At 36.5% G+C, this 18,892-nt stretch overlaps 1 protein-coding gene across 5 annotated transcripts in view; it reads left to right on the forward strand.

Annotated features, from left to right (window-relative positions):
- The window catches only part of DMD (dystrophin), a 2,389,494-nt gene that overhangs the window by 870,192 nt on the left and 1,500,410 nt on the right, over positions 1 to 18,892 (forward strand). For all 5 annotated transcript variants that reach the window (XM_055564496.1, XM_055564495.1, XM_055564498.1 and 2 more), the window contains one exon: positions 12,878 to 13,001. In XM_055564496.1, coding sequence (XP_055420471.1) covers positions 12,878 to 13,001 — 124 coding nt within the window. The remainder of the gene's footprint in view (positions 1 to 12,877; positions 13,002 to 18,892) is intronic.

The following is an 18,892-nucleotide window of genomic DNA, read 5'->3' on the forward strand; positions in this document are numbered from 1 at the left end:
GAGTTTTATACCATTCAGCACAATTAACTCTCCTAGAGGTTCGGCTATTAATTTCAATGTCAGATAATGCATGGAGAGTTTTCTGGCATTTGTAGCTTAAAAATATTAAATCACAAGGTTTGTATTCGAGGCCATATATTTTAAAAATGGTATTTTATACACATTAAATATGTAATTTGATTTGCCATAACTGACGATGGAGAAACGCACAGATTTTATGTTTTGGACCAGAATCCAGATTTTTGAAGTACACGTTAAACAGGCATATATTAGGACAAGGTAAACTACACAGAAATTGATTTTTTAGTATCTTTTAAAGATGCATTTCAGCGCAATCTGGAATCGTTAAATTTTACTGTACTGAAACATATTATTTTATGAGTAATGCGCTTAAACTTACACATCTAAAACTAGAAATATATTTAAGCCTGTAAATAAGATCATGCAAACATAAGTAAAGCAGATTATTTGATAGGACTGTTAATATGGCAAGTTTATAATAACTAAGAACGGTGTTCTCTTCCTTTTCGTCATATTTTGTTTCAGGTGCTGTATAAACTGTGGAAAAGAGCTTATGGGTTTTTATTTTAAGTGAGAATCATAACATCCTTAGATGTTTTATAACTTGATTCCAGACTAATGTATTTGGAATATCAAACATGCAGTGTAAGCAAAGCTGACCCCAGCTTTGTATCTCAGGTCAAATTGCTCTAATTAGTGAGATAAATAAACACACATTTAAGAGTAATTTTTTTAAAGTCTTTGATAGTTTCTATTTTAAGACCAGTTTGATGGAAGTTTTGTAATTTGTGAAATTTAAAGGAAGAAGTAAAGGAAAATCAGAGAAGTTAAGGTATTTGCCCAAGGAAGCAGCATAAAAGTAAATAAGATGAGTGAGTAAAACCTGTGACACCTGACTTTCAGTTTAGTGATTTTTCTATGGCACTATATTTACTTTATATTTGAAGCATGCACAGACATATATATATATATATATATATATATACACACATATATATGTGCAAATACTCGTATATATTCACATACATTAGAAAAAATGTAAAGCAATCATGTGGCCCTCTTCAGCCCCCTCCACCAAGGAAAAGAAGCCCACATTATACAAACACATGCACATATCTGCGTGTGTATATACAAACTATCTTGATTTAGGGGCATAAACTGACTTGTTTTCTCCTGATTAAATAGGATTTCCCCCTTTAATAATATTACATAACTCTAGAAGTGCAATAATCACCATATACTCAGCACATCTTAAAATCCTAGAAATACTTTATATTTTAGCCATAACAATGTTTATATTGATTTTTAAAAATACTTTTTAACATGTTTCATTCGATATTTTACAAGATCTCTCTGGCTCAATCTTAATTTGTATGCTATTTATTCAGTTTTTAAAAGCAAGTAACATGTGGACACATACGGGAGGGAGGGACGAGTTTTCCCAGAAAGAAGGTTGAAGGGGAGAGAGAAGGGGCAGGTTGATCAAGAAAACCTTCCCAGAAGTTGTATATCTTGGACCAAGTCTTGAAGGATGAGTAGGGGTTCATCAGATGGTCAGGCATTTAAAAAATAGCCATATACCAATAGGGAACTGTGGTGCTGGAGAAGACTTTTGAGAGTTCCTTGGACTGCAAGAAGATCAAACCAGTCAATCCTAAAGGAAATCAGTCCTGAATATTTATTGGAAAGACTGATTCTGAAGCTGAAGCTCCAATACTTTGACCATCTGATGGGAAGAGCCAACTCATTGGAAAAGACCCTGATGCTGGGAAAGATTGAAGACAGGAGGAGAAGGGGACGACAGAGGATGAGATAGTTGGATAGCATCACCAACTCAATGGACATGAGTTTGAGCAAGCTCTGGGAGTTGGTGATGGACAGGGAAGCCTGGCATGCTGCAGTCCATGGGGTCACAAAGAGTCGGACACGACTGAGCGACTGAACTGAATATGAAAGTAAAATGTGTTCTTATGTTCTAGAAATCTGGAAGAAGAAAGATGATTATTAAAAAATAAAATAAGCAAAATTTAAAAGTCTTGCCTCACCTCCAGGCTGATTTATTCCACATTGTTGTATCAGTAAGCAAGAGTCATAATTTTATTTCCATGAACATGAAAACTTGTGTTCTAGCTAATTAACATGTACATTAAATTTTTGATTTATTTTTTTATTTTATTTATTTTTTTTAATATATATTTTTAAATTTTATTTTATTTTTAAACTTTACATAATTGTATTAGTTTTGCCAAATATCAAAATGAATCCGCCACAGGTATACACATGTTCCCCATCCTGAACCCTCCTCCCTCCTCCCTCCCCATTCCATCCCTCTGGGTCGTCCCAGTGCACCAGCCCCAAGCATCCAGTATCGTGCATCGAACCTGACCTGGCAACTCGTTTCATACATGATATTTTACATGTTTCAATGCCATTCTCCCAAATCTTCCCACCCTCTCCCTCTCTCACAGAGTCCATAAGACTGTTTTACACATCAGTGTCTCTTTTGCTGTCTCGTACACAGGGTTATTGTTACCATCTTTCTAAATTCCATATATATGCGTTAGTATACTGTATTGGTGTTTTTATTTCTGGCTTACTTCACTCTGTATAATAGGCTCCAGTTTCATCCACCTCATTAGAACTGATTCAAATGTATTCTTTTTAATGGCTGAGTAATACTCCATTGTGTATATGTACCATAGCTTTCTTATCCATTCATCTGCTGATGGACATCTAGGTTGCTTCCATGTCCTGGCTATTATAAACAGTGCTGCGATGAACATTGGGGTACACGTGTCTCTTTCCCTTCTGGTTTCCTCAGTGTATGGTTTCCTCAGTATGCCCAGCAGTGGCATTGCTGAATCATAAGGCAGTTCTATTTCCAGTTTTTTAAGGCATCTCCACACTGTTCTCCATAGTGGCTGTACTAGTTTGCATTCCCACCAACAGTGTAAGAGGGTTCCCTTTTCTCCACACCCTCTCCAGCATTTATTGCTTGTAGACTTTTGGATCGCAGCCATTCTGACTGGTGTGAAATGGTACCTCATAGTGGTTTTGATTTGCATTTCTCTGATAATGAGTGATTTTGAGCAGCTTTTCATGTGTTTGTTAGCCATCTGTATGTCTTCTTTGGAGAAATGTCTATTTAGCTCTTTGGTCCATGTTTTGATTGGGTCATTTATTTTTCTGGAGTTGAGCTGTAGGAGTTGCTTGTATATTCTCAAGATTAGTTGTTTCTCAGTTGCTTCATTGGCTATTATCTTCTCCCATTCTGAAGGCTGTCTTTTCACCTTGCTAATAGTTTCCTTTGATGTGCAGAAGCTTTTAAGGTTAATTAGGTCCCATTTGTTTATTTTTGCTTTTATTTCCAATGTTCTGGGAGGTGGGTCATAGAGGATCCTGCTGTGATGTATGTCAGAGAGTGTTTTGCCTATGTTCTCCTCTAGGAGTTTTATAGTTTCTGGTCTTACGTTGAGATCTTTAATCCATTTTAAGTTTATTTTTGTGTATGGTTTTAGAAAGTGTTCTAGTTTCATTCTTTTACAAGTGGTTGACCAGATTTCCCAGCACCACTTGTTAAAGAGATTGTCTTTAATCCATTGTATATTCTTGCCTCCTTTGTCAAAGATAAGGTGTCCATGTGTGGGTGGATTTATCTCTGGGCTTTCTGTTTTGTTCCATTGATCTATATTTCTGTCTTTGTGCCAGTACCATACTGTCCAAACTCATTCTATGAGGCCACCATCGCCCTAGTACCAAAACATGACAAAGATCCCACAAAAAAAGAAAACTACAGGCCAATATCACTGATGAACATAGATGCAAAAATCCTTAACAAAATTCTAGCAATCAGAATCCAACAACACATTAAAAAGATCATACACCATGACCAAGCGGGCTTTATCCCAGGGATGCAAGGATTCTTCAATATCCGCAAATCAATCAATATAATACACCACATTAACAAATTGAAAAATAAAAACCATATGATTATCTCAATAGATGCAGAGAAAGCCTTTGACAAAATTCAACATCCATTTATGATCAAAACTCTCCAGAAAGCAGGAATAGAAGGAACATACCTCAACATAATCAAAGCTATATATGACAAACCCACAGCAAACATTATCCTCAATGGTGAAAAATTGAAAGCATTTCCTCTAAAGTCAGGAACAAGACAAGGGTGCCCACTTTCACCATTACTATTCAACATAGTTTTGGAAGTTTTGGCCACAGCAATCAGAGCAGAAAAAGAAATAAAAGGAATCCAAATTGGAAAAGAAGAAGTAAAACTCTCACTGTTTGCAGATGACATGATCCTCTACATAGAAAACCCTAAAGACTCCACCAGAAAATTACTAGAACTAATCAATGACTATAGTAAAGTTGCAGGATATAAAATCAACACACAGAAATAACTTGCATTCCTATACACTAATAATGAGAAAACAGAAAGAGAAATTAAGGAAACAATTCCATTCACCATTGCAACGGAAAGAATAAAATACTTAGGAATATATCTACCTAAAGAAACTAAAGACCTATATATAGAAAACTATAAAACGCTGGTGAAAGAAATCAAAGAGGACACTAACAGATGGAGAAATATACCATGTTCATGGATTGGAAGAATCAATATAGTGAAAATGAGTATACTACCCAAAGCAATCTATAGATTCAATGCAATCCCTATCAAGCTACCAACAGCATTCTTCACAGAGCTAGAACAAATAATTTCACAATTTGTATGGAAATACAAAAAACCTCGAATAGCCAAAGCGATCTTGAGAAAGAAGAATGGAACTGGAGGAATCAACCTACCTGACTTAAGGCTCTACTACAATTTTTGATTTATTAAGTCACCTGATCTAGGCCTACAGCCTCAGGATCCTGCAAGAGTTAATATATTTCACAAATGTTAATACTTTCAGGCTGCTAAAGGTGAGGCTTGTACATTTTTATGAAATGCAAAGATGTTTAAAGATGTAAAAGGGCTATTCATAACCTAGCTCACTAATCAAATTAGTTTAAGTCTGGGAACTCGAAGGAGTTCTCCTTTCACAGTTTACACATTTGGGAATGATGAGTTCCAAGTGGTATATTGAAAGTGACTGAATTAAAGTTTATGTAAATGTGTCATCTTAGTTAAATACTTTATATGGCAGTCACTATATTAATGGAACATAGTCAGCACCTGTTAAGAGGCTCTTCTGACATAATTAGCAGAGTTATCATGGAGCACAATTTACATATAATGATATACTGTTGACAATTCAAAATTGCTAACTTTTTAGATTTTTTTTTTTGTCCACACTGCAGGATCTTAGTTCCCTGACTAGGGATCAGACCCAAGCCCCCTGCATCAGGAGCATGCAGTCTTAACCACCAGAGCATCAGGGAAGTCCCCAAAATTGATAATCATGAATAAAAACAAAGATGAGATTTTAGGACATATTTGAAAAATATAGCACAAAATATTCATCAACACTTAGTACAACACATTTTGTAAATAGAAGTCATAATTTTCTTAAAGAGAATTTTAAGTTGGATAAAGTTAGACTGGATTTAAGGGATAGAGTCTATAATAACATAGAAATACATTAAGTACAGAGTGAAGTATGTTATGAGAGTAAGATGAGTGAGTCATAAGGAATTTTATCGATGGGCTGATTCCAACAGTGTAGAGGTCCACTATAAGCAACTTAGTCTATGTCAGTTCATTATCAATATTTTGTGAGCGTTTTAAAAGAGGAAAAAAAAAGAATTAGTAGAAATGAGTGATTTTATGAAGGAAGAAAAATACAGGCACAGAATCCAAGATTTCATGTGTATTGAAAATAACTCTTCATTGTTGAGGATTTTGAAAAGGCACCTGAGTTACATCTGTATGATATCTTCAGTTGGTGATTAAATAGCCAGCCTCAGGTAGTACAAAGCATGATAGAAAATACCAATGGTAAAATGCTGGGGAGAATAGATAGCATCCATTTTAGAAACATGTATGCATTTAACTCAGGGGAGTCTGTTAATTTGCCATACTTCTCAGCAAGGATATGTGAAAAATATTCAACGTCAGTGAAAATGTGAAAACTAGGGGGCAAAGCATAGAAAGTGATGAAGCAATAGCTGCCAAATTGATAAGGAATAAATAAATGTGCAATTGTTACTTGGATGCCAGGTTCTGAGTAGGAGCCAAGAAGCAGACCTTGTTCATTTTGCTAAAAGCAGTGGAAATGTCACTGAGACTAAGCATTGAATGTGGGCCATTGGCAATCAGTAAGAGTGCACAGGAAGCCTTTTGAAAACTCTGCCACTGCTTCCCCTTCCATCCTCATTGATGGCATACAGAGATGTGGATGCCTACTGGCAAAATATTAGAGGGAAAACACGTACTAGCATCTGACATTTAAGTCCCAGAACTCTAAAGGGATGATATTAAATGCTCGATGTTGGAGTATAGGTTGACTGTGTATTACATTGAGACAGAAAAAGATTTAGTAAGGAAATCATAGTTGAAGAAACAAGCTCAAGTGGAAGCAACAGAAAAAAATAATGTAAACAGAATATTAGATGAGTGATAGCTCATAGCTTAAAACATATAAGAATTTGGTTTAGGTTCCACCTGTTGCCCAGGAATGAAGATGTCACAGTGATCAAAGAAAAGAGAAAAAAGAAAGTCTAATAGATGAGAATAGTACAGACTCATAGATACTTTATTCCACTCCTTTTCAGAAAGAAAGTGCAACATATTGATACTTATACCTATGAACATATTTTTTTCCCCTAGGTAAAGCATTCGACTCACCAATTCCCTAGAAAAAAAATTGAAGTCCCTTCAAATTAAATCTGTAAATCAAGAGAGTATAATCACTCTCTAAAAGATCCTTATGTCAAGGGCAAGTTCAAGTATCTTTTGCAATCTAGTTTCAAATCTATAAAACCAGCCAAACAAAAACATGGAATGAGGAAAGACCTCTCTATGAAATTTCTCATCCTGTTGCCTGAATTGATTTGAGTTATTAGAACTGCATGCCAACTGGTGCCCTGGCCTCCCTTAAACTCTACATAGTCTGAGCAACAAGCAGACGGTTACCATGGTGTTGACTCCACAAAGGCTTCCTTGTGTAGAGATAACCAATTTACTGGGCAAAGCCTCTAGCGTAGATACTGATTTAATCTTAATTCAGTGAAAAGGTGTTTCTTGATTATCCTAAACAAAAGTCACAGTATGAGCTGAACCCCCATCTGATGTCTAAAGCATTTGTTGTCAAATGAATGCTTCACTACATCAAACTCCTTAATAATGTGGACTACTGCATTTTCAACTCTATTATCTGTGGAATTTAATTCTATGTCTGGCATATAGTAAGCACTTAGTATATATTTTGTGGCAGAAGCGAAGGGGGAATTGTGTTTTCAAAGGAAACATACACAATTTCCTGTTTTTCAGAAAGACAGATGTCTAAAAGTATAGGATTTGGGGGAAAATTATTTACTTTCAAACTGAGTAAATATCCTCTGCCTTTTTCCTTTGCAGTTGATTGGAGATGGTGGTAAGGGATAATTATAACACATGTGCAAACAAGGCCACTGTAAAGGCCTAGTAAAAACTTTTTCCAGTATAGGCCTTAGTATATCTCACTCAGCTGTGATGCCAGCTTAGCATCTTGAGTCAAGTTTTAGTTTCATGGATTTGTAGGCAGATGTGAGCCACCTTTACTAGAGATACTCTGAATCAGAAGGGCATGAGACCAGAGAAACCAAGAATAAAGGGAGAAGTTGACACTGAATGGTGGATATTCACATCTCACCTTTATGAGTTAGCATATTTGATGTGTAATTTAATCAGACTAGTGTAAAGGAGAAGGGACAAATTTCACCAAAGTGGGCAAAGAAGGATTATATCAAGAAAACAAGTTTCTAAAATATTTATAGAAAGTTTCCAGTGGAAAGGTGGATAAAAGTCAATGAAGGATTTCACTTCATTGGAGGAGGGACAGACTGAAGGATGGCTCCTTGGTTCCCTACGAAACTTGAAGCGAGTTTTGTTTCTAGAAGTACTTGAATAAAGAGTTTTGTTTCTAGAAGTACTTGAATAAAGAACAAACTAAAGTACAGGGTTAAGAGCTCTGAAATTTGTCTCTTTTTCCTAAGGAAAATAGAAAATCTTTGCATGGTTAAATGAATGAAAGTTACCTAATTAGGTATGTTTTAGAAATGATACTTTCACATGGTGCCTGGAACAGATGGGAGAATTTCAGAAAGATTGCCTAGAACCAGTTGAGAGGTTATTGCAGTAGTTTTTGTCACATTTAACTGTAAGATCAATGAAGATGCCAACTGACGAGATCCTGAGAAGCAGACAAATTCAGAAGAAAGAATATTTGATGGATTAGACTTTGATAAATATGGGAGGGAAGGGAGAAGAGGATATCAAAGGTGATAGATGGGTGATGCCATTCACAGGTCTGAGGGACACTGAGAAGGTACCAGTTTGGGAGAGAAATTCAAACATTAAGTCTTGACATTATATATTGAAAGAGTTCTTACGGCATGCAAGTGGAGTCATCAAGTTAGAGGATGATTATGTAGCTATGGAGCTCAGAAGAGATGCTTGAAGTAGAGATAGCTGTATCAGAGTCATAGATATATGTCATTGCTGTTTAGTTGCTCAGTCATGTCCAACTCTTTTGCGACCCCATGGACCAGTAACCTGCCAGGCTCCTCTGAACTGACAGGAAACTGGACAACTCTTGCAAAACATTTGCCCTTTAGAAGATATGAGAATGGCAAGAGAGGAATTTGGAGGTCAAGAGAGTATTGATTTTTAATAAAGGAATCAAATAAAATATGTTTAAATTTCCATATGAAGAATTAACTTGAGAGAGAGGGATTGAATTTACAGTGGATAGATTAAAAAAAAAAAAAAAAAAACTAATACACTCAGATACCTGAGAATACATAAGAGAATGAAGTTCCAAATGCAGGTAAAGGGGTTGGCTTTTAACTCATTATTGACTGGGAGATTTTTGCAGAAAGTAATGCCTGTGGCTGGTGATTTTTATTTTGGCTGGTCAAAAACTAATTCTGTTATTTCACTAATACTTTGTGGGTTGTTACATTCAATAGTTACATCTGACACATCTGTAAAGTCTTCTGATTTTTGTGAAATGTTGTCTTCAGTATACATTTCTCCAGAAGGAAAAGAGCATTCTCCAGCACTGTGAGTTTCACTTTCACTTTCTATATCAGAATCAATCACTAGCATTTTTTTTGTTGTTGTTCTAATATTCACATTGTCTGAATCAGAACTGTATTCTGAAGAACTGTCATCTTCTGAGACACTAGTATATATGTCACTTGGAGAATCAGCAAATATCTGCATAAAATTCACTGAAAAATTATTTTTCACCTAAAATTTTATAATGCATCATTCTTGAAAATTTTACATTTATAATATACACAAGTTGGAACAAAAACCTAACGGAGCAAAATGTGAATAATAACAACAATCATAAGTTGTATAATGAACCCTTGATCAATTTTAAGCTCTAAGAACTTCACAAGGTGATATTAATTGTATCACTCTCTAAAAATGTATCCACACGTCTCCAGTCAATAACATTTTGGTAACAAAGGCGTATTAATATATCTTCCATCAATAATGTTTAACTAAAAGAAGAGAATCTTACTCATTGGAAGGGAATGAGAAGGGCACGGGCAGGTAAGATTGACTATTTGGACATAGGAAGTAGAAGTAGAAGAAATTCTAATCTGATAATTGTGCTTTTCTCCATCAAGTAGGAATCAATGTCATCTGTTGATGGATGGAGAAAGAACACAGATCAGAGCTTTGAGAGCTTTGGGAAAAGTTTAAAATAGTTCCTGTGGAGAGTCAGAGCTCAAGGTGAAAAAATTAAACATGGCAGGATGTGGGGTTCATTTGAGGTTGCTGATCATTGCCTTAGTATGGCTTTCCACAAGAGTGGATCTGGAGACGAAGGATTTTGATGCAGGTAATTAATTTAGGAAGTAATTCCAGGAAGCAAAGTGAGGAAGTGAGGTAAGGAAAAGGCAGCCAACACAGGATGATACATGAGCAGATTTTCGATGGAGGCAACTGCACTCAATCCAGCTGGGAACCTTTTGAGATCCTGGGTATAATATCCTTCAGGGTGGTTGCACTGAAGGGCAAGGGAACTGTGTTATTTATCTACCAACTATCCCCAACTCTCACATAACTAAGCTATTAACATCCCAGTACTCCTGGCCTGCCTTATATACTGGCAAAGTGAATGCCCACAGGCAAAGACACACAAATGTTTATACTGGGCTAAAGGAAAAAATGTCCGTCTTAAGACATTCTTATGGGAAACCTGCACTGGATTTGCAGGGTGACTAAATGACCATAGTTGAAAACTATTAATTTTATAAATTAATTAACATCAATGAGAAAGATTTTTGGTAGCATGCAGAAGGACTCTTTTTAAATCAACATTGCAAACACAGAAATAGGAGACCTAAAAGTTAAACTTCTGCAAAAATCAAATGTAGGAAAGATAGCCACCATGTATGATAAAATGAAACACCAATACTATGTATGATTCATATCCAAATGAAATAAAGGATTGACATTCAGTTATGTGAGATTTAGAATAAAAAATATATCTGAATTCTGATCTCTTTTTTTTTAATATTTCTAGTTGGGTAGCCTTGGTAAATAAGAAACTCAGTAAATACTTATTACTATGAATCAGGCATTCTTTGAGGTGAAGGATATAATGGTGAACAAGATGAATTAAGTTTCTTCCCTATGGTACTAACAATCTGAGATCAATTAATTAATTTCTCTGAGCCTCCATCTCCTGACACAGCAAAGAGATGGATCATACTTTATTTAGCACAGGCTTGTAAGAAAGCAAAGGAGGCCATGCTTTGGAAAATGTTTTGTGTTCTGTGAAACTTTTTATCAGTTTAATTTTAAAACAATAGCCTGCAACCAAAATAAAAAAAAATTATTCACAGGTTTGTTTGATTTAAAGGCCACATCTATGAAAGTATTCATAAAGAAAGAAGATACTTGTCTATTCTTTCCTGATTATAGTAAACACCCCTCATATGATTTTGTTAGCAATCAAATTTTAAGGAAAGTAAGATACTCACAAACCAAGGAATATCATCAAAGTAACTAGGAGTAGTGTAGGCTGACCATCAGATATCTTCTACTGCAGGGGTCTGCAACCTGCCTGACCTAACATCTGATGATCTGAGGTGGAGCTGATGTAACAATAATAGAAACAAAGAACACACTATATGTAATGCACTTGAGTCATCCAGAAGCCATCTCCACCCCCACCCCCAGTCCCTGGAAAAAACTGTGTTCCATGAAACCAGTCCCTGGCACCAAAAATGTCGGCGCCACTATTCTAGCAGATTTAAACAGCTGATTTCAACTGTTAGAGGGTTGTATTGGAGAAAAAAACTATAGCATGGTGAATACAGTACATTACTTGGCGTCTTAATATCTCGTATTTGTATTTTTGGTATACTCCATACATTTCATGTGAAAATTGAATAAGTTTATTTCCCTGGATACTTTTGTCTATTTTGTTTTATAATCGATAGGATTAGATGGTCTCTAAATTCCCTTTATCATAGATTCTTTACAGATGGTGATACAATCTATAGATTCTTTCTCAAGAAACACACACATGCATTCAGAATTGTGCCTGAAATTTCAAGATTCCTAGACATTCTCCACCCTTGCAACTCATCTGTGACTCCCTGAAAATCTCTGCTTTAACTGGATCTGAATCACCTAATCAGAGTTAATAGTTTATTTCCATTAGCTCCATAGATCTCTGCAAAAAAGAGTGTTTGAGAATAACAGTGTAGGTGATCACATATCTCTTGCAGCATAATAACCCACCTCAAAATGTAATGGCTTGAAACAACAGTTATTTATCATATCTCACAATCCTGCAACGTGGGCAGTTCTGTAGCTCTAAGAGAAGTCAGCTGGAGCACTCACTTAGATGTATTCAGCTGGTGTTTGAGTTGGGTCAGAAGGTCAAAGGAGGCTTTATTCACTCGCCTGGCACTCCTGCTCAGTTGCGTCCAACTCTGCACGACCTCATGAACTGTAGCTTGCCAGGTTCCTCTGTCCATGGGGCTTTTTTCGGAAGAATACTGGAGTTGGTTGCCATTTCCGTACCACTTGCTTTTTCCTGTGGTCTCTCTGCCTGGCAAGAGTGAGCTTCCTTCAAGCACTTTAGGAGCCTTGAAATTCTTATATAACTCATGCCTTCTCAGAGTGTGTGTTCCATGAAGACAAGATCCAAGGTGCAAGCACTAATCAAGCCTGTGCTTGCATTACACATACCAATAGCTCATTTGCCATAGACAGTCACTTGACCAAATGTAGCCTCAGTATGGCTGTGGAGACGACATGAGTATTCTAGGTATGGGGTTTAATGGGGGCTACCAACAGTAATCTTTGTTTGTTTGTTGTGAATGTGTTCCCCAAAATGATTTATCTTGGAAAATACTGATTTTTCAATCAATGCAGACATTCAAGCAAAGGCTGAAGAGTAGCTTATAGGAGATAGTGTACAGGTCGTTGCTACATTGAGATGAATAAGATTACCTCTGTGATCATAAAGACCAGATCAAAGAAGACTGAATTTTGATCCAACCTGACTAGGGAAATAGTAGTGATATTAACATTAATAGGGGCATCAGGCAGAAGTTTCAGATTGGGAGAAGAATGCTAAATGTGGATAGATTGCCTTTTTTTTCCCCATACAGAAGAAAGAGATAATCATGAAATAATGATCCTTATTCTTCCCTGTCTTAGGTTGGATGTCGATATAACTGAACTTCACAGTTGGATTACTCGTTCAGAAGCCGTGTTGCAGAGTCCTGAATTTGCAGTCTATCGGAAGGAAGGCAACTTCTCAGACCTTAAAGAAAAAGTCAATGTAGGTTATGCATTAATTTTTATGTATTTTTCTAACTTTTGCTGCTTGTAAACCCTGTGCTCTGAACTCTATGATTCTCTTAGAGTTGAAAAAATTAATGTGGTATGCTATACTGCTTTTAAATATATCTTTAAAATATGTTTTACATATCAAGTAGAATCAAAGTTTAGCCTAGAGAAGTCTTTGCTGATTCTGCTGTGATTGCCCATGAATACTTTCTGTTAACCTTCTTTAACTTTTATATCATTTAGCTGTAAATTAGCAATTTTGTAGCATGAAGTCATATTGATTTCCCTTTATACATTGTTCTTTCATCTGAAGGCTGGGATTTTAGTAGGCTTGCAGAATGGAATGGAAAAGAAAAGACCTGATCCTTACAAATACTCTCTTTGTGTTCTCACTATCATCAAAATGCTATACTTTGTAGTCATTAATAATTATCATAAATCATAACATACTTGCATTTTCTGGATATTTATGTATTATATTACCATAACTAAAAGATACCCAACCCTTTTCAATATTTATTTATAAGAGATCATTTGCTGTTTTTATTCCCTACTGAGACATTATAGTTTTATCCTTTACAATGCAGTTTTTATTAATTTAATAGAGCTATATTCATCTTCAGGGACATTATCAAGGCTTTGATATTTTGACTTTGACATATGAGCATCCATTTTGATAGGTAATCTGCAATAGTTTGTGAGGGAATTTCTAACAGGAAGAGTAAATATTTTCAGTGGGAAGGCTAAAGAAACAGGTATCCTGAATGTTAAATAATTTTAGTTATAGGAGGATCTCATATGTGGATTAACTCTGCTTTATCTTTCAATCATTTGATTTCATGAATTACAAAATCTGTTAGATTTTTACAAATACGACACTAATATAGATACAAGGTAATACTTGCTGTGGGGTTGGAACTTTCGGAGAACAAAAAATATGTCTTTTAGGAGAAAATAATCCTTTTTTTAAGGCTACTTTAGAGGAAGAAATAATTTCATCAACATTTCTGAGAACTGACTTTATAAATGGGAAAGTTATTTTAAATTCCTTGTTGGCTTTGATATATTCTGTTATCAGCTTAATAATGGACTATTTATAAATAGTTTTAAGAAAAGGGAATTATGACTATATTGTTAATAATTTAGTTTTAAAATTAAAATGAAGGGTAATATGTATAGTAGAAAATAGCAAAATGTCTGATTTGAATGTACTTATTTGAAGGTATATTCTTTGTTATAGTTTTTTGAGGGAAATTCTACAAGTAGAAAATTACTTAGAGAAGATGCACTCTATGTTTTGGAGTTCATGTGACATATTGACCCACTGAAAGTATGAATCACCTTGGATAGACATGTTATTAGCTAAGTAAAATTTTTATCTATCTGAGCAATCTACTTATATATATGTCATCCTATTTCTGTATCTTAAAATAACTGATCAAGCAGGAAGATTGAGCTCTAGCATTTTAAGACTTTAAATTCAAAAGTTTCCTGTTATCATATAGTTGCCTAGAAGCAATTTACATTTAATCAATAGTGTCAGCAATGAGAGACTGAAAGCGCTTATATATATATATATATATATATATATATATATGTATATATATACACACATACACACACACACACACACACACACACACATACACGATAGTGTATGAGTGGTTTTCTGATGCCTGGTGAGTCACCTTTATCAACTTCTCCTCTCATATTCTGAAATAACAACATCATTCTTAATTGCCTACTAAAATAAGACATGGAATGATTTACCTAGACATTTCCTTCAGGCTAAATATAATGTATAGGTATTAAAAAATCCTTGAGAGAAATACAAAGCAATGATGATGGATATGCATTTTTTGCATGCATTAATTTTCCTGCTTCTTCACTTGTCCATTTATGTAGGTTATTATGAACACATGGGAGGCCCGTCTCATGAGCTTGAGTGGTATTAATTCATTTTTAGGCATCCATTAAAAATGGCTAAATATCACTCCCTCTTTTTCATCTTTCACTTGAAGTAATAAATGAATGAAGCAATCAAGCACTTTCACCCAGTTAGCATATCCTAGGACAGCATCCCTTCAATTTTATATATTTTAAAATCAGACAGAAATGTTCCTTCTGTATTAACCATGTGTTTTATCCATATAATTAACATAATACACTTATTTAAGAGTTGAGTTCTAGGGACTTTTCTACTGACAGTTTGGACCCTGGACAGCCAATATTGGCATCACCTGTGAGCTTAGAACTGTAGGATTGTTTTCAGGCTTGATAAATCAATTTGCATTTAGAAAAGATCCACTGATGGTTTCTATGTCTGTAAAGGTTTAAGATCAGTGCACCCTCTGAGACTTTACTAGACTCCTAGATGTTCCTTCACTCATTCTGTTAATGTTGCCACAGTTCAGACTTTGCAGCTGATTTTACAGGTTTCAGTTCAGTTCAGTTCCTCAGTCGTGTCCAGCTCTTTGTGACCCCATGAATCGCAGCACGCCAGGCTTCCCTGTCTACCAGCAGCTCTCAGAGTTCACCCAAACTCTTATGCATCGAGTTGGTGATGCCATCCAGCCATCTCATCCTCTGTCGTTCCCTTCTCCTCCTGCTCCCAATCCCTCCCAGCATCAGGGTCTTTTTCAATGAGTTTACAGGTATACAGCTACTCAACTTCTTGAACTGAGCACATGGTAATGTAAGTTAGGAATTACAGCAGAACAACCTCTCTGTTTTTTGTTTTATTTTATTTATTTATTTTTGGCTGTGCTGCATCTTCATTGCTGTGCAGGCTTTTGACCAGGGATCGAACCCATGTCTCCTGCATTGGCAGGAGGATTCTCTACCACTGAGCCACCAGAGAAGCTCAAAACAACCTCTTCTTACCATAAGGTGATTTTATACCTCTCCAATGTTCTGAAAGCCTTCCTCGTAGCTGTTCAGGTCAACAGGCCTTGGGCTCTTCCTGGAACCTAGACTTATCAGATCAACTTTTCACCAAGTTCTGTTGGAAATCTTCAAGCCAATTAATTTGTTTCCATTATCTCTGTTATTTGTGTCTGCCACTAGAATATAAGAACCTCTATTCACCTGTCCTTTCTTATATCCTCATCACTGTGCTCTTCTGTACTCTTTCCTCTGTCTCACTTCCTCTTCTGTGTGCTTTATCACGCTCATTCACTTTACACTCAGAAACCCTTCTAAAACAAACTTTCTGTCCCTTAGACCCATTCTGTTCATACACAGAAAAGACTTGTACCCTTGGATCACCACAAAGACTAATGACTCACTCCACCACTCCTTTGCAATTGCTAGTCTACTCACTTCTCAGGGTCAATTCCAAAGATACCACTCTTATGTAAAACTCTCTCTTCCCTTGTGTTTCATGTCAAGTTGCCATCTGTCATTCACCAGTTTATTCTATTGTTTTCTCATTGTGAACCTGATGCCAAAGTCTTCAATCTCCTCCACCCAAATTGTGCCTTAATCCTTAAAAATCTCAGTTCATTTGGGCTGTCTTGCTGTCTCCAAAAGCTTCCATTTCTCTCATCTCCTCAATTCACCTACCCACTTAAATTAACAATACCTTAGATACTTCATTACTCCATTTCTAAACTGCCACACTTTAAGAGACTCATCAGTACTTCTTCCTAAGCTTTCCATACTTTCCTAGTAAATTTCTCAACTTCTCTCCATAATTACTTCAAATTTTAATGGGTCTCTTAAACTTTTCCCCACCATTTACAGTAGGTGAATTTTTGTCTTATTTTAGTTAAAATAGTATCTCTTATATTTCATGTATTTGTGTTCATGGTCTCTTTCTTTTCCTCTGCCTCAGTGGAAGAGACTGCTTTGACTCCTTAGGGCTAATCCCAGGGGATGGGTGTTGTTCAATATCTCCACTGTCTGTGTCCTCAGGATTCTGTTTTCATTTAACCCCACCCCCATTTTTTCACCTCTCCCTATTTTCTGATGATAAAGAATCAGCCTTTAAACAGGCTGCTTTTCTATCTTTGAGAAAATCTTCCTCTCCTATAAACATATATGTGTGTGTGTGTGTGTGTGTGTGTGTGTGTGTGTATGTGTGTATTTTCCCTTAACTTCTCTGCAGGACTAGACTCCATTAACCTCTTAGTCCTTCATGAAAGTATTTCCTCCTTTGGATTTCGGGATACTATTCACTACTATTTACCTTTTTATGTTTTTGCCCATTTGTTTCATTTTGTTTTTCCTTTAATACTGAAACGCTCCACAGTTCTTCCCTTGTTTTTCTCTCTAGATTATTCTCATTACTTCCCATTCAAATAGCATCTGTTTTTTCATGATCCCCAAATGTGGGTCTTTAGCTTATGTCTTTTCCCTAAAGCCCAGTCCAGTATATTTCATTGCCTAATAGACACATTTAATTGTATATCCGCCTTCAATCTCCCCAGCCCTGTTTTATTCTTTCTTTTTACTGTTCCTTTTCCAGCAGCATCACCCAGATACCCGAAAGCTAACTGGGTCATCTAGATTTTTTTTTCCCTACCATTCACAAGTCTACCCTTTGACAAGTTCAATTAATCTCATTCCCTTAACAACTCGTAAAACTAGCCAATCCTCTCTATTCCCATCGCCAGAACCCTGATTAAAGCTAACATCATAGCTCACTTGGCTTTAAGATGACAGTCCCTAGCTGCCTTCACAGCCACTAATGTTGTATTCCTTTAGAGGTTTTCACCTCACTTCTGCCAAAGCAAACTTATTAAAACATAGCTAGTATCGTTTTTGCCTTTGTTTATATTCATTTGAGAAAGAAGAGAGCAGCCACTGAGACCCGGGAGCTAGCTTGCACTGCCATTAGGCCTTGGAGATGCTGGAGAGTGTAGTGGTGCTTGCAGCTCGTCTGTCAAGTTCTCATGTTAAGTATGATGAACTGCTCACAGTGCTAACATCAGACAAGGCCACTCCATGATCATGATGGATCGGAACAGAAATGTGACCATTATGTAATCATGTCTCAATACAGTAAAAAATACTGACACTGTCCAAACCAGAGGTCCCCAAACTCTGGGATCTAATGCCTGATGATCTAAGGTGGACCTGATGTAATAATAATAGAAATAAAGTGCACAATAAGTGTAATGCACTTGAATCATTCCAAAACCATCCCCCTCCCTGGTCCAAGGAAAAATTGTCTTCCATGAAATTGGTCCCTGGTGTCTAAAAAGACTGGGGACCACTGGTCCATACCACCCAAAATGACCCAAATATCCTTCCTCTTCACTAATATGGCAGATCATTTCCTTTACTAATCATGGCTTTAGTCTTTCTACGTTCTTCCTGCCACCGAGATAAGAAAATTCAAGATACCCAATCATAGAATCATGGATTTCTCTGGTAGCTCAGCTGGTAAATGATCCATCTGCAGTGCAGGCGATGCTGGTTCAATTACTGGGTTGGAAAGATCCCCTGGAGAAGGAAAAGGCTACCCACTCAGTATTCTTGAGCTTCCCTCGTGGCTCGGCTGATAAGAATCCACCAGCAATGTGGGAACCTGGGTTTGATCGCTGGGTTGGGAAGATCCCCTGGAGGAGGGCATGGCAACCCACTCCAGTATTCTTGCCTGGAGAATCCCCATGGATGGAGGAGCATGGCGGGCTATAGTCCATGGGGTCACAAAGAGTCAGACATGACTGAGTGACTAAGCACAGCAATCATAGAATCAACTTCACTTCCTTACAGCATCTAATAAAGGCAAAGCTTTACTTCCTTGACCATCTGTATCACTTTACACAAGCCCAAGCCCTCTAAACTATTTGTAACATCCTCTTAGCAACATATCCCAATAGTTCCCTATTATATGCCATGACTTCTTACAACAAATAAATAAACTTTGTTAATCTA

The sequence above is a fragment of the Bubalus kerabau genome, chromosome X (genome assembly GCF_029407905.1).
Source record: "Bubalus kerabau isolate K-KA32 ecotype Philippines breed swamp buffalo chromosome X, PCC_UOA_SB_1v2, whole genome shotgun sequence".
Lineage (NCBI taxonomy): Eukaryota > Metazoa > Chordata > Mammalia > Artiodactyla > Bovidae > Bubalus > Bubalus kerabau.